The 25,489-nt window shown below is 37.9% G+C and overlaps 1 protein-coding gene across 1 annotated transcript in view; it reads left to right on the top strand.

Annotated features, from left to right (window-relative positions):
• csmd1a (CUB and Sushi multiple domains 1a) overlaps positions 1-25,489 on the top strand; it is a 499,342-nt gene that overhangs the window by 207,867 nt on the left and 265,986 nt on the right. The window contains exon 3 of the mRNA XM_064317365.1: positions 3,084-3,196. Within this exon, the coding sequence (XP_064173435.1) occupies positions 3,084-3,196 (113 nt within the window). The remainder of the gene's footprint in view (positions 1-3,083; positions 3,197-25,489) is intronic.

Below are 25,489 nucleotides of genomic sequence, written 5' to 3'. Positions count from 1 at the left end.
TTGCTTGTACTGTATCACCAATGTTAATTATGCAGAACTACCGCATACCTCACATAACTGTATCAAACGTTTTGAGTCAATTACAACGGGCTAACAAAGAAAATCCGGAAGAAAATATTCAGCAACCGAATTAATCCGTTTGAATGTTTTGGTAGCCTACGTAATATGCTGTCCCAGCACGAATGCTTAGCATTTTATAAAACGAATACTAAAGCAAGAAAAGAACAGAAGAGCACACGTTATAATTCCAAGACGTTGACAGGCTATAACCAAAAGTAGGCTACTGCGCCGCATAACATACAAGTTTGATTTGAAGTTATTATGAAAATAAATTGGTTTGCCGCTGCATATTTTCAAACATGGCGGGTAATGGCGGAAAATAAATACAACACAAATGCTACGAGTACTCGACCAATCAGAAAAGTTCAGCGCTGCAAGCTCCACCCAAAAGGTTCCTGTACTTTCGGAAAGTACTACCCCCCGAGCAGGAACGTTTTGGGGGGTAAAACAAAGCCCCCAGAACTAAATTTAGACCCTAGTTCCTGCGGTGGAAACGCACTGAGTTCCTCAAAAGGTTCCTAGTTCCGGGGTATAGTTCCTGCGGTGGAAACGCGGCTTAAGTGTCCTTGAGCTGGTGGGCTCCTGATGAGTTGGTTCCTTGGATGCCTCTGTGTGAGTGAATGGGTGAATAAGAGGGTTTAATTGTAAAGCATTTTGTGTAGCCATAGTCCCTGGGAAAAGGGCTAAGGATGTTTTGTAATATTGAATGTTGTGTAAAAAATATTTCAAGAATGTTTTGTAAAAAACTCTTATAACTTTGGGGGGAAGAAGAAAAAAAAGAACACCTAGGAATTAAATTAAATTAGCCACTATAAACCTTTTAAGAATGCAGTGTCAAAATGTTCATAGAATGTTCTTAGAATTTTTTTTGTTCTGGGAACTTTAAAAAGACTTGCTGAAAAAAAAAAACCCAAAAAGAAAGAAAGAAAGAAAAAAAACCCCCCAAAAACCCAGAATTCCAAGCTAATGTTCCCATAATCTAATAAGAATGTTAGGGGAACATTCTTGGAACTTAAAATTGTTAGCTGGGAAAGCAGAGGGATATCCATTCAGGTATTCAAAAAAAAATCAAACAAAAAAAATTAAAACCTTTAGCCTAGTCTAACATTTTCAAAATTACCGATTTACCTGTCTATTAAACAGTTGATAACTCAGTCGTTGTTTCAAATATACTGTACCATATAATCAGAGAAATGCATTCAGTTCAGCCATGAAAAATAATGATATTTTAAAAACAGTATATATATGCTAAAAGCATGCACAGAAGGATGGTTTGCAGGCAGCTTGTGTAATTGTCTGCATAGGATAGGAACAGGGAGTAGCTGAATTGGTACAGCAATGCAGTGGAACAGTTTGACATTGGTAATTTGTCACTGGCATTTTTGAAATCCATTTTTAGGAGATTAAATGCAGCATGTTTAAAAAAAAGCGGGGAAAAAACACATTCATGCATACACGTATGCACTGTATGTGCACGTGCAAGTATGTGTGTGTGCATGTCAGTTGGGCAGGGGGGTGGGGGATGCATCGTTTCCGTTGGATTGCTGTACCTCACTGGCATGCCCTGCCTATTTGTTCCTTTTCATCTTTAGATGACCCTGTCTTGCTTGCGTTTGTTCCCTTTAAAGGCATGAGACCCGGGTTGAAATGAGCTTCTCCTCCTCCTGACCTGAAGCCCCAAGTCAGCTGACATTAGCTCTTTTGTTACTCTGTCATCCTTATTGTTTGTGTCTGGTACTGTTTTTTTTTTTTTCTCTGCCAGTATTTTTTTTCCCAAGAATCAAGTTCCATCTCCAGAAAGGTACATATTTTAAGACACCTGCAGGCTATATAAATGGGAAACGGCTCTGAAGTGTTTTCCAAAAAGCAGATGGGAAAAGTGCTGGTCCTTTATGATGTAATTTAATAATTAGTTAATAACATTCAGTTCTAACTCAAGGCTGATTATTCTATTATGTAATGAATAATAAAAAATAAAAAAATAAAAAAAAGACTAGATACAATGAACATTTTACTCAAATGCAAGTATTTCTGACTTCTCATGAGTTCATTTTGTGACTCAGTCTGTGTGCAGCCAAGTGTAAATGTGCAGAACCACCAATTCTGATCACGGCAACCTATATTCAAACGATCAGTGTCATTTTCCTGTAAAGAAAAAAAAATAATTCCTGACAAATCTGAATCTAAATCTAAAAACTGAGCATTCCTCGCTTAGGTTGAAAAGATGCATGACAGCTGTCAATCTACAACAATGCATTTTCTAATTTATACTTGTCATTGTCATTATAAAGAAATGCGATTTCAATTATGGTTCAATTATTTACACAATTTAGAAAAGTAATTAGCTAGTGCTAGCTAATTACTTTTCTTCAGCATAAATATTTACAAGGAAAAGAGGAGATACTTATTGCACAATATCTGGCTAGCAGGCAATCAATCAAGTTAAATTAGATACAGCTCCAGCAGGGCATTGCTATGGTCAAAACAGCACTGTCAGGGACTGCCTGATCCATTTGTTTTCATCGAATAAGCAATGCTCATTGTCACGGTCATTATAAAATAACAAAAGATATTTCCTGTTTGTTGTCTAGTGATACGAATCCCTGCATCATGTCATCACAGCATCTCTCATTCTATCTGAATTAGAGCATCTACAGAAATATAAAGTATTGTATTCATTTGTACTTCCGCATTCTCAACATACTTAAATGTGAGATTTCTGGGACATTTGGTTCATTACTTTTTCAAGCAAAACACATTGAAACCTTCCCACTTTTCTGTTGAATCAGTTTGTGTTCAGTGTTGTGGTCACTTAGTTTTTTTATTTGTGTGTACAGAGATCATGCATAGCGATCATAAATTTACACAAAAATGTTTTTTTTTTTGGCTGGACTGCAACAGGGGGGCCAGCCCTATAAATGTGAATGTCTGTGACTGACTGAGTGATGAAGTTACACCATTGGTTGTCCGGTCCAGCCATATACTAGGATTTGACCTGATCTTGTTCTTTTTTTGTTCTTCAGATTATCTGGCTTCATGTTGCCGTCGCCTATCGTGAGCACAGGTTCAATCCTGGCGCTGTGGTTCACAACAGATTTTGCCGTGAGTGCTCAAGGATTTAAAGCAATCTACGAAGGTAAGACTAAAGGTTTTTTCTTTGTCATGCTATTAGTAATGAGTATATAGCTTTATGCTGTGACAATACAATTTCTTCCTTTTTTGGCTATAACCATTTGTATTGCTGATACACCAGCTGCAATGGATTACCTGTCATGTCAAGAGTTTACAGTATTAAAAATGAATATAGATAGTATGTGCTTTGCATTTGGTTTAATGATATCACTTACTATGGACTGTATGAACTGTTGGTGGCTAGTGTGGCTGTATAAAACTTTAGCCCTTTAGGATGCAAAATCAGTTGCTCTGGTTTAATTTTTATTGACCAATGATTTTCTATTTGCATGGTTATGCAAAGGGCATTGGTGAGTATTTATGGAATTGTTACCTTGCAGAAACAGGCAGCATGAAAAAAGGCCATTTAATTTAATGCACTTTTCGTATACATACAAGCTCTTTTCAGTGAGTGGGGAGTATAAATGTGCAGTAATACACAGAGCCATCGTACAATGCCCTTGCAAGCAAAACTGTAGCAATTTGCTAGAAATAAAAACATTTTTTAAAGCAGTAGCTTGCTCTGTGTCCTTCTAATTTTACAGTCTCTTTGAAAGATCGTGTTTTATAGACAGTTATTTCAGAGAGTACCACCGTCAGGCAAGGTGATGTCATGAGGAAGAGAATTGCAAACAAGACAGTTGACTTTGTAAATACACCCAAAACCAGCTATCACTTGGACTTGGTATCAGAAATTTAGATATTTGGCAGACATTTGGTCAACAGAAAGGCATTTTAAAAGCTATGAACCCTGCTGTCAGTTGCTAAAATCTAGGTAGCAATGTACCACTCATTTTGACGCATGTTCTCTCATTGAAGCATTTATTTTTCATGCTCCGCCCCCAGTGTTGCAATGCCATTAACCAGGCACTACGTCCAACCAAGCTACAGTACGTCTCTCACATCTGCTAATCTAAGACATCACAATATAGATTTCCATCAAATACCAGAAATTAAAATCAGTTAATTGTGTGAAGTTCTGTAACCTATGACATTTAATAAACTATTATTAACAGTTGAAATAGCTTTTACTCTGAAAGTCCCATTTTGAATTAAATGCAATGTTGCCCTCCCATGTTTTCCATATCAATATACTCTATATCACATACACCAAGTGTAAGCAAAAGTGAAAAAGAACTTAGTTAATTGCCTTCTCTAAAATAGTGAAGAGGCATGCAGGAGGTTTGAATTAATCTGAATAAAAATAAACATTTTCTTGTGCGTTCGAATCACAAGTGCTCTTAAAGTGGGTAAGCTCACTTGATGGTATCAATGGGTGTACAGCCCATAAAAGAAATCCTGTTTAACGGGCCTGCAGCTAGCGAGGTACCACTGCATACGCTAATGTTTCCCAAACGTTATCCCGGGAGCGCACTGCATATAAGCTGTCGCTCAAGCTGAGCTCTCAATTAATTAGGTTTGATTGAGCTGTGAAGCACTGTGGAGTGGCATCAGGGCAGGGAAACCCGTCTGAGCCAGGCAGAGTGGATGGGGAAAACATGCTTTGGTGGATGGTTTTATAACCACAGAAGGAGCGCATTGTAATGGATCCTAAAATCATGCCACATATTATAATCAGGCTGCTGGAGCAACAGCATACACAAATGACGGCTCTTGTGTTAGCCAGCTTTATGTTTTTAAATTAAGATTGAAGGGTTGGACAAAAGCATCTTATTAATTTTGAATCAGTTTGTGAGTGGGTAGCTCTTCTTGATTTTGTTCATCCGAGTGTTTGGCAGTGAGGTTGTATAACTACGTGAGCGATTTCATTGATACAGGCAGTCGGCTGGGCAGTAACTAAATCTTTTAAATAACTTATGAATGAACAGGGCAATCGTACCAATTCAAGTTGATCAAAATGTGTTTAGATTTTTTATACACAATTCTGTTTATTGATTTGAGTAAAGACCAATATTCTGAGTGTGCATAGGTGCTGATTTATCAGTTTTGTATTTTTTTACCCATGCAAAATAGATTTTATTAAAGAGGTTAAAAAAAGAAATTACGCATAAATACACGCACGCATGCACACGCACACATGGAGAAAACCAAGGGTGTGCTCAGAAATATTAATGATCCTCATAAAAGCAACTTAACGGCCAGGAACATGTAATAGCCTTTTATGGGTGAGTCTCTCGATCGGAATTATAAATTGACTAATTTCATGTAGGTAGTGCTGCTAAAAGGCTGTGTTTTATGCATTTTCAAAAAATATATTTTATGCTGTCCATGTTGATTCATATCACATTAATGTTTGAGAGAAATTCTCTTCTTACCACCCCCCCCCCCCCCCCCAAATCGAATTTTGGCTTAAGCTTAATGACCATTCACTATATTAAACAGTGAGTCACCACATGCAGTATGCTGGCAAGGAATACATTACCAATGTGCTATTTGGGGTATTTTTTCAGAACTACCATAGATTAGATAGAATCAATCTTGAAAGCAGAGGTTCTATTTTTACTTTGCGGGGTGGGAAATTGCACATTTATGCTGGGCGAACATCAATGGCAGCTGTAACTTATTGAATCAAGTTATAATAGTAGGAGATATAGAACCCATAGACTTTGGGTGTGAGTGTGTTAAATAATCTATCTTCTATGAATCTTTTAAACAAGAAAAATGTGAACTGGACTCCAGTACTGGAGTAGAGTCACAGAAGACCGTACCAGATCCTGCACAAATTGTGTGGATGATAAAGGTAGAAATGAGAAATTCATTTTTCTCCAACGCAAGTCTGAATGAAAATATCTAATCGTTCAAAAATATTCTTGTTGAACCATTTTCAACATTGCTTGGATAAAAATAAACTCTGCATAGGCTGATGTCTGTGCTCGTTTGCTTATGTGAATGTGCAGAGCCTTGTGACAGCTTGCATTTGCGCTATGATCTAAAACAGGGCGCCATCGCCCAATACGACCTGGCAAACGTCAATAACTGATATCGGCCCTCAGAATTTCCATGCTGTGCACCCCTTGGCAATACCTGTACTTTCCCTTTACGTCAAAGAAATAATGAGTTAAATGACTGCTTTGGGTTTCCTGAGCTGATCGTTCATCAGAAGGTCTAATCCATCAATTTAAAATGCTAAAAGTATTCCATTGCCTGCTGACATCTTGTATTGTACTGGACAAATGACACATTTTGATTTGATTTAATGAAATGCAAGAGCACTTGGCTCAGCAATACTACATATATAGGCTCTTTTTGTTTTGCCCTAACCTGCTTATAGAAGGGCCTTTTCATTTGGCAAAATATGTGCTTCATTTGTAAAATGCATGTCATTTTCTCTAATAATTGCTACTGTAATCAATGGGTGTTGCTGGAAACCATCCCCCTCCTTGCATTTGCTGTTGTTGTGTGGTGCCTTCAAACCTGGAGTCCTCCAGGTTCTCCCTACAGTCTCTGCATTCTGATTTATGGGCCATTACATCAGACTAATTGCAATCTATTTGCCTGCAGTGTGCACAGCGGTACGTTAGATGAATGTGTAACCTAGTAGCAAAATTCCTACCCCAGAAGCTCTCCGGAATCAAAAATAGCATGTTCACTAATTGGATCAATTTCGATGTAGTTAATTAAGAAAAACAAAATCCTTTTGACACGTTTGAATGTGCAGCTCTTGTTCAATCAGCACCGTTCTTGTTTTTGTGAACACAAATAACTTTGTGCCTTATATTCTCAAATTGAATGGAGAGGTTTGCATTTATTATATCATGTGTCAACTATGTGGGAGTAGATTTGATGGAGGGTGAAAACACATGAGTTGGGGTGGGGCTGGATGGATAGGGATTTTGGGCAAGCACTACTGTATTTCAAAAAACCTCATTACTGTACACCATCATTTGAACATTAAAAATATTCAGGTTTATACACATTGTCTTTCTGCTTTCAGTTAATTACATTTTATTATTGGAAGTGGAAGCTTTGATGAAGCAACTTAGTTTATTAAAAAGAAAGCAATTTAGCAAAACTTAATTTACATCAATTTAGTCAATTGTGACCTCACTCTCCTCCCGTGTTAGACCTACATTTCCATGCAGGCCCCCATGACAGCTACATTTCCGTTTCTGTTAAATGAGGAAATAAGGGGTGACAAGATTTAAAAATAGTTTGTGGTGAGCGTTACAATTTTTAAACTTCCTCTTGTGGATGTGTAGATGCAATTCATTTGGATCCTCTGGCCCACTGGAAATCACAGCTGTATTTATAATGTGGCTGAGAAAAGCTTCAGGAATTTCCATCTCTGAATACCCCGTACACCTGAATTATTTGTGTTGCAAAGACCAACAGATTCAGAAAGGCTTTACATTTGAGCCAGTCCATTGCTAAATGCTTAAGCCAGTGTTGCTTGTACTGAAGTGAGTTTATTTATGAGTTACTCATACCCTGCTGTGTTGTTCACTCTGCCTCTCTCATGTAAGGCTACTCCCTGAAGTGAGCGGGGTTTGATCACCTCCTCACACTCTAACATGTCCCCCCTGCTTCTCTCCTCAAACGGCAACATTTGCAGCAGATGGCCTAGCGAGCATCATTAGTACTGCGGTCCAATTTTTGAATTCCCAGATCATTAATGAACTTGTGCAAGGTTGTCTTGTTTAGACCAGCATAGCTCGATATCCTCTGTGCAGTCCTTGGCCACAGAGCGGAAGCACTTGCAAAGAAGAGCGTTTCTCCAAACTGCATCAGCAGTTCTAAAACTAGAAGCTTCCCATTTAGTGCCTTATACTTAGCCTATTTTGCAGAGTTGAATGTCAAGGACCTCTGCAAACTGCAATACTTCTAATCTGTTGTTCGAATAGTACTTGTTTTTTGTAGAAAGATTAAGTGATTCACTCCCTTAGCCTCTATCATTGTGTCAATGACCTCTAGCTGTAGCCAATGAGCAGAGCAGTACCAAAATACCACCTGAGTTTCATCCAAACATGACGTCTGCTGGTCTAGGAGATTGACAAACATGTTAACTAAATCATCCATATCCTCTATGTGCATCTACGTGTAAACAACATAATTATTTGCTCTACTAAGCACTGTAGCCTAATCTAGGAAAATGCTGACTTGAATCTTGCTTAATAATATATTCAAATAATTGTAACCTCAGAAACAAGTGACATTGGATATGTGTATATTCAACATTTTGAGTGAAGTATGCATGCTCTCTCTACTGTGTTTGTGGCAGCAAGGAACGCTTTTGTTTGCACTTGTTTACAGAGTCCTCTCTGCTGTTTAGCTCTATTGGCACAAGAGGGCCCAACAGCAGCATCTATCCATTCTTTAGCCAATTTCACCCCGGGAAGCTCAGCTGGCCCCAAGACCCTGACCACTGCGCACTTACTGCAAGCCACATTCAGCCCATTCATCACTTACAGGACCCTGGGGCTGAAGTGCAGTTTCTGTTCGGTTTTCCATCTGGCAGAGAAAGAGCAGCTTTGTCTGTCACCTTGTGCTAATGCAACAGATTGTGCTAATAGGGGTCGGTCCCTTTCATTCACTTTTCAGCGGCCTCTTGTTTAATTCCTCTTCTTAGCTGTGACTGAAACTAAACTTTGTTGTCCTTAAGGTAGTTACTTTGAGCCCACATCATGGAGTACACATTAGGTTTTTTCCAGATACTGTTAGCAGCATTAACAGTGCACCAAACAAGCCCCCCCAAACAAGATATAGCAATGGGAATGACCTCAGAGCTGATAGAAATTTGAATTTGAAGTGGGGGGCTGTACATTTAATGTTTGACATCCAACCATAGAATAATGTGTTGCATCGACAAACTTAATTGGCTCATGCTTGAAAAAGGCTCATTTGCACCAGTAACCAATAGTTCCAGTGCAGTGGAAACATCTGCAGAAGTCAATTGCAGAAAATTAGTTGACAGCCTGAACAGAACTATTGAATAATCACAACACAGTACAGTTCGCATCGTAACCCCTTTTCTTTGAAAAACTCAACCTGGATTAGACACTTTGGGATTAAACCCACCTATCTGTCAGATAGGTAGTTTTCAGGTTATCACCTTTTAGAAACAGACAATATGATATGTGAGACCATAGGAATGTATCGGTTTATTCTCCATCCCCCTCCTTACTCCACAAACCTCAAGCTAACCATCGTTGGGCAAGTGGATTTATTGCCTTCTGGAGGAAACTCTAATAGTCAGAGAACTTGCGTGGCTATATGCAGCACATAGAATGTTCCTTGTGATCTGAAATTAATACAATCTGTGAAATTTAATTGAAATCAATGAGTAAAAATCTTAATGTCTATATAGATAATGGCTGTTGAGTTGATAGGTGAAATCTCCATTTTTAGAGTTTGTTTCAGTTAAAAGCAGAAACAAAATGGTACGATTTGCCTGAAGGAGATTACAACCGGTGAAGTTTAACAAATATTTGTCTATAAAAATTCAACTCTTGTCAGGAACAGTTGAAAAACTTCAACATTTCTTTCTTTGAGAGCTAAGGTGGATTACCTCAAAACGTAGCCATGTTTGATCTTTTTATAAAGGGTGTGAAACCAGGAATGTTTCGATAATATCGTAGTGCTTAGCCCTACTTGCTTGTTTATAGACCAGACAGTCGCTGTCTGCAACCACACCCCCACACCTCACCAAATCAGCTCAAGACATGTTCTCCCCCTCTCTCTCAAACACCCCCCCCACCCCCCACCCCCCTTGTAGAACTTCTTAAATTGAGACTTTTCTTTATTTAGTCAGAGTAAGGAGGAAGAAAGCAGTTCTTGTGGGCTTAACATCAACCACCAACATCTGTTGCGGTGCACATTCTAGATTCTGGATATTTGCTATTGCCAACTGAGGAATCTGAAGCTTACATCTGGACATGGTGTTGTGTGGTGTTTGGTGTGCAGTGCACAGGATCTGACGTTTTTGTCTAACAGCTAACCTGGCATTTGTACATTTTTATCCCTGGCTTTTTGAAATATTTGGTTTTTTGGACTTTCATCTTGGTCTGGCTATTTTGGGAGAAAGCTGTGGTTTGCCATTTTCTTTCATTCATGTTTGTTCATACCAGAACAAAATAGACTGTATTGCAGCAAGAATCAAACGCTTTGTGTTCATGTTGCACAATAATGGTAGATAAATATTAGCGAGTGCCATCAGTACGATGCCTATGGTTACAACTGAGTAGTGGCAATGTAGGATTTAATAAATATATGTACATCATATTGTTAATATTGCTAAAAAAAAAAACATTCAAAATATGTAGTGGTCCTTTAAATTGGTAGTTGGGGGAATTTAGCATGTTCTAAAGATACTTAAGCATTAGGCCTTTACATTATCAGGTACAGAGGGGCCTGCTCTTCCTTCTTGGCAATTTTACATATGTATGTCTGTAAACATGCGACTGACATTGGTCACTCACATTTGTAAAGAGCTATTTTACAAAAAAAAAAGGGAACAGCTCTAAGAACTACCATTATTCTGTTTGTTGGAAGTATTACTCCCCAAAGTACTAACTATCTCTCAAAGATGCATGCTTCAAAGCTTTTGAAGTTGGCAAACTTTGCTTCACTGGAAGGCTTTAAGTCCTTATACCACTTTTAATCTTTTTTTTCTTCTTTTTCTTGAATCTCTTAAGGGATTTTCTGTATCTTTTGACAGGAAGCACTTTGAATACATTTTACAGTCCACTTAAAAATAGTATCATTTATTTTTGAAACAATCCAATCCTTTACTGGCACTATTAAATGTAAAAGGAGACTGCACAGGAATCTTTATGACCACTAGGAACAATTAATGACTTTGCACCTTTATTGCAAAGATAATTACATTTTACATAATTATTAGCCAGAATATTTAGGTATTACCGTTGTGTGCTTTTAACTTTCACTTTTGTGCAAATTTACTTCGCAATTAGTAAATATTTAGTCATTTTCACCAGTCAGCACAATTGGCTACTTTCATAAAACGAGCTCCAGCTACTTTTTCCTTTGTCACTTGGTCTCAGAGTAGATCTCCAGGATAGATCTGTCATGGTTTTTGCTTCTAAACTGGCATGATCTTGTTTCGGAGTTTAGAAATGGGGATAATCAACAAACTGCATGAGTGTGTATGACCGACACTTCATTGTTCACAGAGTTAGTATTTTTCCAATGAGATGCTTTGCCAATAGGATCCATTGTTTGTCGTTGAAGCGTTCCCCATTACAGGGGAAGCTTTGGTGACACCAGCAAATAGAACACAATTATGCCGTATTTGGAAGTAAATAAATTCAATAATTGATAGCAACCCAGATAGGCGTTTCTGTGTGAGACAAAGATCCTCTAATCCTGACATGCCCTGAATACCTTCAAACTCTTTGCAATCAATAAAATGGCACAGGAAGAAAACCTTTATCAACTATTCTTCCTCAGTCCCCTTTTGAGTTTCCAGGGAAGTTTGTTAAATTCAGTAAATAACTAATCAACATAAGTCATCCTGACCAAGTCAGACACATTTGTGGGTATTCAATACAATAGAAACGTTTCAATATAGCATTTTTCTTTTTTTAATTGGGCTGATGTTGCAAAGTTTTCAAAAATCAAATGCACTACTTATTCACAGAAGAAAGATTTTCTGGATGGTCCTAGGGGGCATAAACTTACATGAAGAAATTTTATTCTTGTACTGGCATATAATAATTTGCATATTTAATGGAAATTCAGTTAGTGATTTCAGTAGGGACAACAATACACTGTTCATGGTGGTTTTACCATAAAAAAACAAAAAACAAATGTGCACGATACTGGGTTTCCTTCATGGTTAAACACAAAAGTAGAAAATACTAAATTCTAGTTTGAATTATTACAAGATATATACTTTGCCTTGAGAAATGTGACCCTAGTAAGCATATAGAACTGGAAAGTAAAAACTAGTCTTTCAATGAAATGGGCCACTTTATAAACCTTTGCAGTGGTATGAATTTCAGTTACTGATTTGATGACATAACATTAAATAATAAACGTTCTGGTGACTAGTTATTTTTCCTCTGAAGGAGATTACAAAGGTGGCCATGTTGCTCCTTGAGGGATTTGGGAAGATTCGCTCTCAACCCAAAAGTGACATGATTTAGCAGACCATTCACTGGGGGACAGGGCCAAGCAGTGTTAGATCCAATCAAACCTTCTATAGCTCAGGGGTCTTACAAGCACATGTCTTATTTTACACATTTTCTCCCCCACTGTAAGCAAGAGTAGAATGTTTCCTGCCTTTGGGAAGGGGAATAAAAGGAGACAGTATGGGGAAATGAGAGATGAGAACTAAATCTTCCATTTTTACAAAAAACATTTCCATCGAAAATAAAATAGAAATCTAGAGAGCTAGTATTATAGTAAAATAGAGACTGAGTGTTCATCAGTTGTCATAGTAATGGAGGAGTCACAGAATAAAATGAACTACAATTTAGCATGCCACTGATTACAGTATTTCAAATACTAAGAACGAAGAACATATTACTACTCCACATTATCATGGAGTTACTGCACCTGACATAATTGACAAGCTGCAGGTATGCACACTTTTGCAAATGTGCAAATTAAATGCCATTAAAATGGCATAGGGCACATTTAAGAAATTACCTAGAAAGCTGTGGACACTTTGTTCATGAGTCCATTACATACAGTATTCCTCTGTGTCTTTCATTTCCACAATTCACTCATCTAATAAAATGTTTGACAAACAGGTTTAAAAACTTTGAATGTCAAAGTAATTATAGTTTCATAAGTAAAATCAAAAGTATCTTGTGTAGTCTTGCCATTTTGTCAGCTCCCCTCCCCTCTGATATAAATTCACTAAACTGCGTATTGAAAAGGCTCTCGATCAGAACGCAGTGCATCCGCATTAAGTGCACATGCATACATGCAGCTACGCAACATATCCATGCTTGTTTATATAATCATTGTTTAACAATGTTACCACACATGGCTCAGCAGATATGAAGAAATGAATGTCACTCAATACATCCAGCTGTGTGCGCTAAAGCTTTATATAGCTGCATTGTAAGCACTTCCTAAATAGTGCCCCCTCACCCCCACCCCCCAAGATAAATAAACAAACATTTATCGGCACATAAAAGGTGTTTATTGGATGTATTCATAGGTTTACTGATGACTAATTTAAAGTATCCCACCTTGAATACACTGTAAAAAGGGGTTGTGATCTGTCCTTTCAGTTTAACCTCATTTTTGTGCTGATTGAGTCATTTGTTATAGTTCAACAATTGCAAACTAGAAAATAAAATCAGTCCCACAACCATGGCTGATATATGACTCACAATAAAAGGACTGAACATGATAGTCTATTTGACTGGGAACAGATACAACATTACAGCATAAGGATTTCAATTTAAACACGAAGGAAATGTGTATTTTTCCTTTATTTGTTAGCTAAAAATACAAATTCTATTAAAAAAAAAATTCTATTAATAAATTCTGTGCTTCAGTAAACTTTGATTACATTTCAGAAATACCAGCCCACAAAACTGACCAGTCCATTCAAATGCATGAGCTGTCCTTTTCAAGCAGTCAAAACTACCATAATGCCAAATGCCCTACAAAGCCTCCTACGTATAAAGTGCTGCCATATTTTGTGTCATCAAGGGATGTTTATACAGTGCTTATGTATGCGGTACCTTGAGGTAATGGAAGCATTCAGGCTAAAATCATCTTCTGAATTTGTTGAAATGAATATTCAGCCTTGATATGAATATATCCTAGCTCAGTAATCTGCAAATTTAAATGGAGTTTACCCCCAAATCTGGCAAATATTTAAATGATTGATAAAGATAAAAGCATGCAATCTGTAAAGTAATTTAAACTCCACTTTAATATTCCTAGGCAGCTGGAAGCTGACCTTACTGTAAGGAATACCACATTCGTTTTTTCTTCCTCTTCGCTGAAAACAAGTTCCCCCCGGTGTGGACAACCTTTTCTCTCCTTGCTGACAGCTGCTCACTAGAAGCCATTGCCCATGACAGCGGTTTGCAGGTACTGCAGCAGAAATGATCTTTCAAGCTGAACTTTCCAAGCTGTGTTGCTTGTCCAAGATGGTCTACTTTTGAGTTTTTGTTGGTGTTTGCAAAAAAGGACGGCTATAAAATGGAACATCAAGAAAAAAAAAGGTAATACTGGCATGCAGCATAAGTTTGTTACACAGATTCAGACATTTTAGTGAGGCATCGAGAATCTTGCTGTCACAAAGTTAAGAAAGCTACCATTCATGAGTGGTGGCTGAAACATTTTTTTTACACATTTCATAGTTATGTTCTTATAACATACATCATGAAGCATTAGGTCTTGTTAGTGCAGTTCGCATAAAGTATTATGGAACTAGGGCAATAACCTTACACATCCCGTGTGACATATGCATTCATTCTGTTCTAATGTGCATATTTAATTGTGAATAGTGCAGTGACCGGATACCATGCATAAAAAGTGCTAAATAACATGCAGAGGTAAAGTGTGACTGTGGACACATTGGTTGAGAAAAAAAATCTGTTCCACATTGGGGTGCCTAAGAATGGTCCCCTTAAGGTTTGCTAGGCCCTCTAAAATTTCAAACGTGCCGTTTCTTATTTTATAATTATCATTATAATTATTTCATTTTTATTATTATTTAATAATAATAATAATGACTGAGCTTGTGAGACACCACTTCAACTGTAGCCTGACAGAAACTTTCAGCAACAATAAAACTGTGTACAAGAGAAATGTACTGTAAGTAGCTTTAATTTTGGATAGTTAATCATGCAACAGAGACATCAGTGCAGCATTATCTGAATCAGACACGCACATGGCAAAAAACATCCATTTTAAGTATGTGCGCTGGAGCAGTAATGCCTGCGAGAGCTAGAGCTCTATATCTGAGCAACACACAATTATGTAATAAATTGGTTTACTAGTTTTATTCTCTGGGGATTAAATGATTAGCTTACATTGCCATAACACCTGGACGGCCGAAGGGCAGGAAGTTGAACCTGAAATGGGAAGGCCGTTTAACGATACTGCGGAGAGTCTGAAATTAATTTGAAATTTCTTGCAGGGCTTCTGTTTTCCCCCACAAAAGATCTCCTCACTCATCTCCGCTCTTCCAGCTTTAATAAGCAGAAACCATGAGCTGAATTAGTATGCCTCTGTGGCCTCTCCCGAGCCCAGTGCAAGCGCTTTCTTAGTCAGCAACCACACCCCAAGTGTACCTGAAACAAATGACCTTCTGTTTAATTGTGACAATCCCGCCTTTCCCTCCCTGCGAGCTGATGTATGTGGGGTGGAGCACAACGGCATGGGGCCTGCTGTCTGCTCCGTTTTCCTCCAGGGTAGGCCTACAACTCAACGACCCTGGCACAACGGCGGCGAGGCCTGCCCGCCCCCGCACAGCACTCACACGGCACAAACGCCCAGGTCATCCAGCAGTTACTGTACTCTAATCTGGGCAAAATTAAATTCACACCGCTAAACCTTGCGGAATGTAAATTTGTAGATGTTGAAATTTGTAAACATGTTTAACAACCTCCACCCTTAAATGTGGCTTTATTTGTTTGAGGGTATTCTAAATGAAGATTAAATGTAGGGCGGGAGCATTTTAGCTCTTATTTTAAATTGTCATTTATGAAAGCGAAGGATTTTCAGCAACAAATCAGTAGCTTATTTATAAATAAGGCAAGCATAACAAATAATGATTTCACTCAAATGGTTGAAGTTCTTAACACTAGTATATTTTGAAATCACATGTAAGGAATTACAGGTGTCGCAGTGATCATTGGGTTTCCACCCCTAAACACACATTTAAGGGCTTAAACTGATGCTAAATGATTGAGTTCATAAAATAAAATGTACAGCAGTACTGAACTGGGTAAGGGGAGCAGGATTATTAGGTAAGGGCTCTGAAGGGTTTGTATAATATTGTGATTAATGCATGAATCACACCTTGCAGAACCCCAGCACATGGGAAATGGTATAGTGACCCATATTCTTGGCAAGTGAGTGGTTGACTTGCCACTGACCTCTGGGGTATATGCTGTGTTAAAGTGATGACTTCTTTCCACAGAAATCATTTTGAAACAAGAGCTCTCAACACCCACATGTTTTATCGCAATTATAAAGCACGCTGAAGAGGGTCACCACTCAAAGGTTGTAAGTTCGATTCTCAGGTCAGGCAGTCCTGTTTTCTTAGATACAAAAACATGAATTGCCCAGATATGGAGCTGTATAAATGGACTATGTAAATCCTGCTAAATGCCTTAGACATAAGGACTGTGAAGAAACGATCATGTCAGAAATGAAAAATAAATGCAATTCAATGAAGATCATATTTTTCCTCTTTAGGCCACGTTTTTAAACTGTTCCATGAGCCGAGATGCTTGAGGAGCAACTTAAATGGAACTTAAGATAAATCCAGCCCACTCAGTCTGAAATGGCATAAATATGAAAATTAATCGAGGTGTTAATGTGTTTGAAGTGTTTGGAAATGGAAGGATGCTATTCAAGGCTGTAAGAACAGATGTACTAGGTGCAGACCAACAATGTAGACTGAAATGCTTTCATTGGCTCTGCTTTGATTTGAATTGCTTTGCTAATTAAATGTTTTGCAAGGATCCAGGTTTAAAAGCATGAACTACTAACTTGATGCCATTTTAACATTTTATTATCCCCGCCCCTATTTTATGTAGCATCTATCTTCAGTTAAAAAAAAACAAAGAAAAAAAAATAAAAAACAACCCACACAGGCTCCCATTTGAAAAACATTATATTTCGGCGTACTTGAAGTTTAATTATATAAACTTCAATTACACTTTAAGTATTCTCAAGTATGCTGGAGTGTTCTTTAGGTATACTTCAGCATGCAGTTCTTTCATATGGGCCGATTCATCATGGCCATGAAGGCTGCAGAACTCTTACCTTATGATGTGCAATTTCGCATCTACTCACTCAGAGAACGGGGTTTACAATAGTAACCCAACATTTTATTGAATCATGAATAATTAATGTATGTATTTGAATACATTAATTTTGTGAAAAGAAAAGATAAAAGCAAACTTTAAATTGCTATGGGGCATGGCACTGCATCTTGTGGTTGCATAAAGTTACATAATCCCGGGGGGGGGGGGGGAAGCTGACCTTTGACCTTATTCACTCATTGTGACACTGCAGTCACAGTTCACCTGATGGAAGTCTGATGCAAGGCTAGCCTTAGCCATTGACTGCTGCAGCCAAATTGCAGACATCTCCACTGTGGTATAGGCCTTGGATACAGAAAATTCACTGGGCACACCAGTCTCATTGGCCGACTGATTGGGAGACGGTGGCGACGACGGAGAGTTGGTTTCATCACACAAGGGGCAGGGTGTGTATAACTACATAGCAGGAGCCAACAGGGTAGCAGGTGTCCTGCAATTCAGCTCTCCTGTAGTACTGAGGAGAGTGAGGGTGAAAATGTTCACTGGCCTTCGAGTGAGAGGATGAGTGAATGCTTCAGCTGCTGGGCTCCTCATATACTGTACAGTGTGCTTTGCACAATGGGGACAACTATTTAAAACTGAAAGACCTCAAATCCCCCTTTCCACTTCAATAAAATAAATACATTTGTAAATGGTACGCATTTAATTTGTAGTTTGATTAAATGCAAATGCTTAGCATTAAAAATGCTCCAAATGAGGAAAAAAAGCTAGTACTTCCTCTTTCAAGTGTCTGCTGTAATTCATTTGTCTTTAAGGTTTTCCCCCCCCCCGCCTTTGAAATAATCAGTGCCCTGTGCTGATTTAATTTGGGTCCTGGCATGCAATTAAAGAACTTAAAAGGAAGACCCAATGCACCCTTAGAAATCTTTATTTATTTATTATTTTTTTTATTAAAGCAACAACAACATTAGGATATTTAGTAATTACCAAATGCCTTTTCAGATCCCTCTTTATACAAGGAAGTATTGTAAATATACATTAAAAGGCATGTTGTTGGACATAAATGGGCAAAAAATACCCGGAAGAAAGCACTATGATGGTCTGTAAGGTGTAATGGCGTATGAAAGAGTGAAATGCTTTTTATTTTAAGCAGGTCTTGCATATGATCAAAGGTTTTAGTTAGCTTTTTAAATCTAATTTATGCATTAGCCAAGGAAATGGGTTTCCTCTGCCATGAGGAAACCCATTTCAGCTTGTGAAGTGCACAGGAAAAGGGGGCCTGGAATCAGCTGGTGTTTTTGTTCTTAGTTATTCAAAAAAAACTTAAATAAATAAAAAGCAAAATTGACTTTCATATTGGAGTAACGGCATGATGAGTTCCAAAATTCCAACACTTGTAACGACACCTTGATTTTTAAAGTCAGGGCTATGACCTTTCGTCAAGTGAGGTAATTTTATTAGTCACCATGTATTACATAACATGCACTTTTTCAGTCTACATCAGCCCTCATAATGCTTTCAAAATGACTCATGAATTATTAATTTCATGCTTATGAAGGTGTATGGAAGTGATGGCAGTAGTTCTTGCTGGATATGCTTGGTTTTCTTTCACACCAACCATTTTCTCTTACGGTGTATATTAGGCAAAGCAGATGTAATGAAATGGTCAACTGTAATTATCAAATGATGAATAAGAAATGGATCTTGTCCACTTGTCTATAGGCCTCCGTGCAAGATATCCAGTACTGTATGACTAGTCCCATGTTATTAACAGCATTATTAATCAGCCCTGGGCACTCCTGGGTATGTGTGTTTATCAGAAAGATGTCATTACATTCCTTAAATGCATTTGCAGTTTTCTGTGTGGCCTTACAATCTGTACTTATTGGGCACTGCTTGAAGGAAGAAAACCATTCATGAAGTGGAATTTCATTTAAGAATATTGTTGTTTGAATGGAAATTGACCCATTTCCACTTACTAATATTTATACATACATCCCTAGTTTCCTAAACCCAACCTATATGTAGCTTCTGTTCATATTTTTCTATTTCTTTAAAGTGTGTGTACACAGATTCACTCGTTTTCAGATGAAAAAGGTATCCTCCGTTCCCTGCCTGCAGTCAGCTAACAAGTGCAATGAGAAGATGGGTCTCCTCCTGACAGCAGGCTGGTCCTGGGAGACCGAAGAGAAATGGTTTATTTTTAGTTCTCTTTGCGGAGTCTTGGGAGCAGGGGGCATTGAGCTGTGAACGATTTCTTCAGTCCGCTCCTTCCCACTGAACTTGGGATTCTGAGGTCCGTCCACCTCCGCTACCTTCACCTCCAAGACCCCTGTAACACTGCTGGCTTTTATTTTTCTTTATTGTGCACAATAGCAGTCCTGCAAACTTAGAGGCCTGATCTGTCAACATCAGGTCACAAGGGATTGAGTGTTTTTTTTTTTTTTTTTTCTTCTTCCCCAGCCTTGGGTATAATCCTGATAATCCCATAGGAAATATTATACATTGAAACATGCAAATAGTCCTGAGATCTGCCTCTTTTAGCCCCAAGCAAGGGCAAAAGAGTTGATGGTCACCAATCCTTTGTCCAAAGACAGTGGAAGTGCCAAGATCAATGTGACTGGATGAACTAGTGTGCAGTGGATGAATGTCCCTTTTTTTGGAAGTTCAAGAGGGGCTTGTATGTCAAAGGGAAATTGTAATTGTTCGTTTGGTTGATGTGTGATAGTTCTAGTTACCTTTATTTTTTAGGATGAGAATTATTTATTTAATAGAATTTTCTATTCTTCAAACCACTTAGTCTAGAAAATGTACATTTACAGAAACACAATGTCAAAACTGGTCTTTCAAATGACTGAGATCCACTTACTACAGCTTGTGTCACATGCCTTACACAAGCATGCACTCCAAAGCTACACCATATTTCCTGCCTTCACGTTATTTGCTCCAGTTCTTTATTTTACAATCTCAAATCAATTGCCCTTTCAAACTGTATGCCACATTTCTAAAATCAGCAATGCAGGCAAGTATCGGTGCAAAGAATGAGTGAAGTAGGTGTGTTAGAGTACTGCCGTTTTCATGAAGCTGTGCTTATTGAGGGTGCTATATTTTTCCCCTCTAAAGTGCTCTCTGTAGGGTGCCGCAAAAAATATTTTTTGATGCCATCGTCAGTATTGTGGGTATTGTTAAATTCTCTGAACTTAGACTCAGTCATTCAAGCTGAGATATAAAGCTATTCACCTGCTGTGTCAAGAATGGCATATTCTCACACAGAAACCACTTACAAAATACAAGATGCTCCCTTTGAGAAGCCCCAAGTCAGATGAAGAAAAAAAAAAAAGTCTTCTGAGAGTGATCAACTGTCATATCTTAACACCGGTAAAACCATTCCTGCCTGTCCCTGTAGTATATATGGGATTCATCTGCTGTGTTCCACCCCTGTAACAGGAATCTCTCCATTGTCACTTACTGTGATGGCAGTGACAGATCCAGACTGAGGAGGGTAAAGGGCAGGGATCCCAGCCCTTTTTGCTTGACGCTTTTCAGGATCCACTAATCCGCTTGTTCCCACGGCGACTCCCAAAACTCACAAGCAATCAAGCGGCTCTTGGCAGATGACAGCTCCCCCACTGGAGTGTGTCCCCAGAACCCTCCTCTGAATGGGCTTCAATGTCTCCAGCGTGTCCTGTGTCAACACTGCATGTTTGAAAATTCTAATTAAGGAAGACAATCCAGCACACTTGTGTTTGAGGGAACAGTTTGACCTCTGGCAACTTTTAAGCTGAACTCTAAAATACAGCCTCGCGACAGGGACTCGGGGATCAATGAAATAACATCCTTTTATTAACTGCTGAACAGATGGACAAGGCTTTCCTTTGTGGACAGGGTGTGGGGATGCATGTATTTTTCTATGTGCTTGTGTTTTTATTTTAACACGAATGGAAAAGATCATGGAAATGATGGTATTGTGGGCAGCAGACTAGTTCACACTACACTATGGGGATGACAACACTAGGCAATATTGCCAAGAGTTTCATATTATTGATGGTTTGATATTTTTTAATTGGTTTTCCAATACAAATTAAACAAGTAGTAAACTGAAATATACTGTAACTGCAGAAAAATAAGGATCAAAATGCAGCAGTGCATTTCATTATTTTTATTAGGAACATGAACACCAAATGGTGTAAAATGTCAAAAATTAAATTCAAAAATTGGATAGCAGAACTAAAGAACCATAAAAAAAAAAAATATATATATATTAAACTCCAACCTGAAAATATTACGATGCAAAATGAAAAAATCAAACTTCAAGAAAGCAAGCTAATATGCTATTTCTGCAATGGGATGCATCGGCTTCTATTTTTTGCCCCTTTAAATCATAGCTGATGCAGTAAACATCCAAACTTCAAAGGTCATGTGATAGTTATTTAAACAAGACCAGGTTAAAACCTAGTATATGGCTGGACACACGTGATCCGGCCAACCAATGGTGTAACTTAATCAGTCAGTCACTCAGACATTCGTGTTTGTAGGGCTGGCCTCGCTGTTGAGGTCCAGCCAAAAATTATGCAGATTAGGCTACTACTCTTATTTGTGTTTTTATGACATCCACTCAGCTGCAAGGTCTTGCAGCTTCCAAAATTAGATCACAGAAAATAAAGAAAATCATGATTTAAAAAAAACTAACTATTGATAATTGTCAAAATGGTTTCTTGCCCAACCCAACTTCCAGGTATTCCTTCATTTAAAAGTGCAACCAGGTGCAGCAGAGGTTTCACTGCCGGTCTTACCAAGTCATTCTACTATCAATATCTGTGATAAAGATTTCGGTTTCAAGATTCAGTAATTATTTATAGTCTTGAACAATCCATTTGAGAAATAAACAAAAAGAAAGCAGGGGTAGGTATTTACAACTAAACACTTTAGACCAGTGTAACTATTCAGGTCATTTTGGTTTTATAGCTTATTGTGTAGAAGACAGTATATACTTCCCAATGGTATAACGCAAATTCTCATTTGATTATCAACATTTTAAATAAATATTTTCTTTTTCTGCAAGGATTCAGACCCATCCTGAACAGCTTTAACTGTTACTTCTTCACAGTAGTAAACTCTAACATTATGCAGTAATGTAAATATAATCGTGACACATTTCCCCCCCTTCGGTTTTTGAAAGAATTTACTAGTTGTCAACTCAGCATGGCTAAAGCAAATTCTCTGGGGAGAGGGTCAGAAGAGGAGCAAGCATGAAGTCTAGCCAGGATGCATACTGTACAAAGACATACATTACTGCGTTTAACATTTGTCATAAGAGCAAAGTTAGCCTTTGCTAATCATGCTCAGAACTTTTGTAATGGGGGCTAACTAACAGCAGTATGTATAGCATCAATGATAGTGTACCTGGGGCATAGTGTAGTGGCCTGCTTTGTTCATATTCATGTCACTCGCAATGAAATAGTTTCAAGAGGTTTGTGATCATAAAAAGGAGAAAAAGCAAAATAACCCAAGTGTGGGATATTATTGTGTGAAGTTGTATGAATTCTGTGCACTTACAAGTGGTCACAAGGTACAGACATTAATGTTCTTAAGGACTGAGAGTCTGTAGTCAGTGGTTATTTGTGAAGGAAATCCAGATTTGTTTAATTTTACAGATTAGATTCATTTTGTGTGTAAAGATGTGTGTAGAGAATTTAAATTACACAATACTTGTGCTTGTATAGCTCTGAAAAATCTAAATAGTTTCTTTGCTTATATTTTAGTACTGCTTAGACATTCCTTTACTTCAGGCAGCCCCTGCATTCATTATCAGTCTTAGTCTTAATTTAATCCTCCAGCTAATTACAACCAAGTACATGGAGAATTTACTTAGTACCTTTTAATCCAAATGTGGCAGCTGCAGAGATGTCTGGTGGACAAATAGAATTCATCCCAGAAAACAAGGTTGAGAAACTCATGGACCCATTATTAAACATTGGAACCACTTTCTGGGTTAAATTGCACTATTAGCCTAACATGATTGCACAGTGAAAGCTGGAGAGAAAAAAAAAAAAAGCATTCATAAGCATTTATTCCTCCATACCTTTTTTTAAAGCATGCAGGTAAACACAAGGGACAGCCTTGTTAAGTGTAGGTTTGTGTTTAAGTGTAACTTAAATGTTTCCCCTGTATGTATTTAGTCCTCTCTGTGCATTTGACATCTGTTATTTTGGAATTTTTCTTCTTTTTTTTTTTTTTACATTTATAGCAAAACCATATTTCCATAGCATGTCTTTTGTCTGGGAGATAAGCCATTTCCACCAGATTATCACTTTCTGAAGCACGCAATCACCTCAAAGAGTTCAGTTCGAGTGCAAAACGGTAATTATCCATATGTTTACTGACAAAGTTACAGCATTACAATGACAATGTTTTTGTACACTGGTTTAGCTGGTACATAAAATGAAGCCATTTAGGCTGGTTAAGATTGCTCAGGTGTAACCTGGTTCTTCATCCAAGATGTGCTGTGCGGGTTTAACAGTTGTGATATGACTAGCCTGAATCCCTGAGAACACTAAGTCCTAAGCCATCCCTCGCTGGTAAAATTACAAATGTGACATCCATTAAAAAAAAAAAAAATCCTTTTTTGGTTTAATTCATATGTAATTTAGGGCACTCATTTTAGACCTCAAAAATATGGCGGGAAAGAATGAAAATTTACATATAGGACCCACTACAGCAGATTAATCAAGGCTGGTGGCCATTGGCAAAAGCAAATGCATTGGTTTTAAAAGCAGGTGTTAACTTCCAGCACAAGGTCAACATGCTTTCCAAGGGCTCGTGTGTTTAACAGGTATGTATGGAAAACCAGCTGCGTTGTCACACAGAAGGCAAGCAAATAATTGCGAATGACATGAGCCACTTAATTAGTTATTAAAAGGTGTTCGGAAACACATACTAGCTACATTTGCCATAATTTTGAGGATGCATTCTGGTCTGTCGTATTAATTCCCAGCTAAATGTGGGGGGGGCAGACTTTGTATGACAAAACGCTGTGATAAGGGGGGGGGCAGGGCAGACTTGATCGAATAAAGCTTGGTGGTATGGGGGAGAAGGGGGGGGGGGGGCTGGACAGACTTGCCATAATAAAGCTCTTTCGTAAGGGAGACAGGGACAGACTTGATGTAGTAAAGCTCAGTTATTTATCACTTTAAGGAGTTTGTGCAGAGCTAAATCCCCTGTCCAACATTTAAGTAATTATGTGAAATCAATAGAATCTTGTAGGTGTTAGTTTTTTTGTTAATGTTAACGGTTAGAATTAAATATTGAATTTTTGGTGTACGTTTGCTGTTTGTTTGTGCTACTAAAGGCCTTCAAGACATAATTCATCATCCACTTCCAAAGTGTTGCCTTTCTACCAGCAATAAAACTCTGTCCAACGTTTTTCCCTAGGTAATACAAATTTTTGTTCTTTTATATTATTAACAGACATGGCTCAATTACCTCTAGAAATAATTCTTATTTTTTAAGGTAAACTAAATATAATACCTCTATTAGCCCCCTAATGAATATTGTGTCAAGGGTCATAGTGCATTATAATTCCCACAAGTGAAATACATTATAAATGTTCTACATAATTATCTGTACAGAATTCATAATATAATTGCAATAATCTTGCATTATAATGATTAAAAGCCACTATACATGATTTGTTTGTTTTAACCCTCCTGTTATGTTGCGGGTCAAATTGACCCTTTTTAAAGTTTGAAAATCTAGGAAAAATATTAATTAGTGTAATCAACATTCTAAATGAAAATGGTTCATTTCATGTATTTGCAAACCCCCCCTGTATGTTTATATCACCCGGGAACACCTAAAAAATGAACAGAACAGGAGGGTTAAGGAAAGTGATATATCACTTATGATATGTCGGTGATATAACATAACTATTAGCTAAATAATCAGCGTAACAGTTCTATTACTAAGGTAGGCAGCAATAATGTTTATGAACATCTTAGGTCTCATCTTTGCTTACATCATTCATTATGCACATTCAAAAAAACAAAAAAAAACAAACACATTTATAAGAGTAACTGTTCGACAGTTGTGCTTTGCCAGTAATATTGGCAGTTGTGTCTGTAAAACCGCCAATATTACAAAAAGAGAGACACTGCAGAGAAGCATCTTTCGTCCACTATTTAAGGAGTCCTACCCGTTTAACCGCTTCTAGTAACTCTTCAAAAGGTGCAGGGTACACATTGTCAGCCTTTGACAAACTTTCTCCTTTATAAAGAATAAGCAAGCTTTTTTTCCTGGTTTCCATAGATGTTTTGGTTGTCTTCCTAGGCTCATAAATCTCTCTGGGTCTGCTCTGAAACCCCAGAATGTCACAG

This window comes from Anguilla rostrata, chromosome 18 (assembly GCF_018555375.3).
Source record: "Anguilla rostrata isolate EN2019 chromosome 18, ASM1855537v3, whole genome shotgun sequence".
In the NCBI taxonomy this organism is placed as follows: Eukaryota; Metazoa; Chordata; class Actinopteri; order Anguilliformes; family Anguillidae; genus Anguilla; species Anguilla rostrata.
This window is presented reverse-complemented; position numbering and strand designations above follow the sequence as displayed.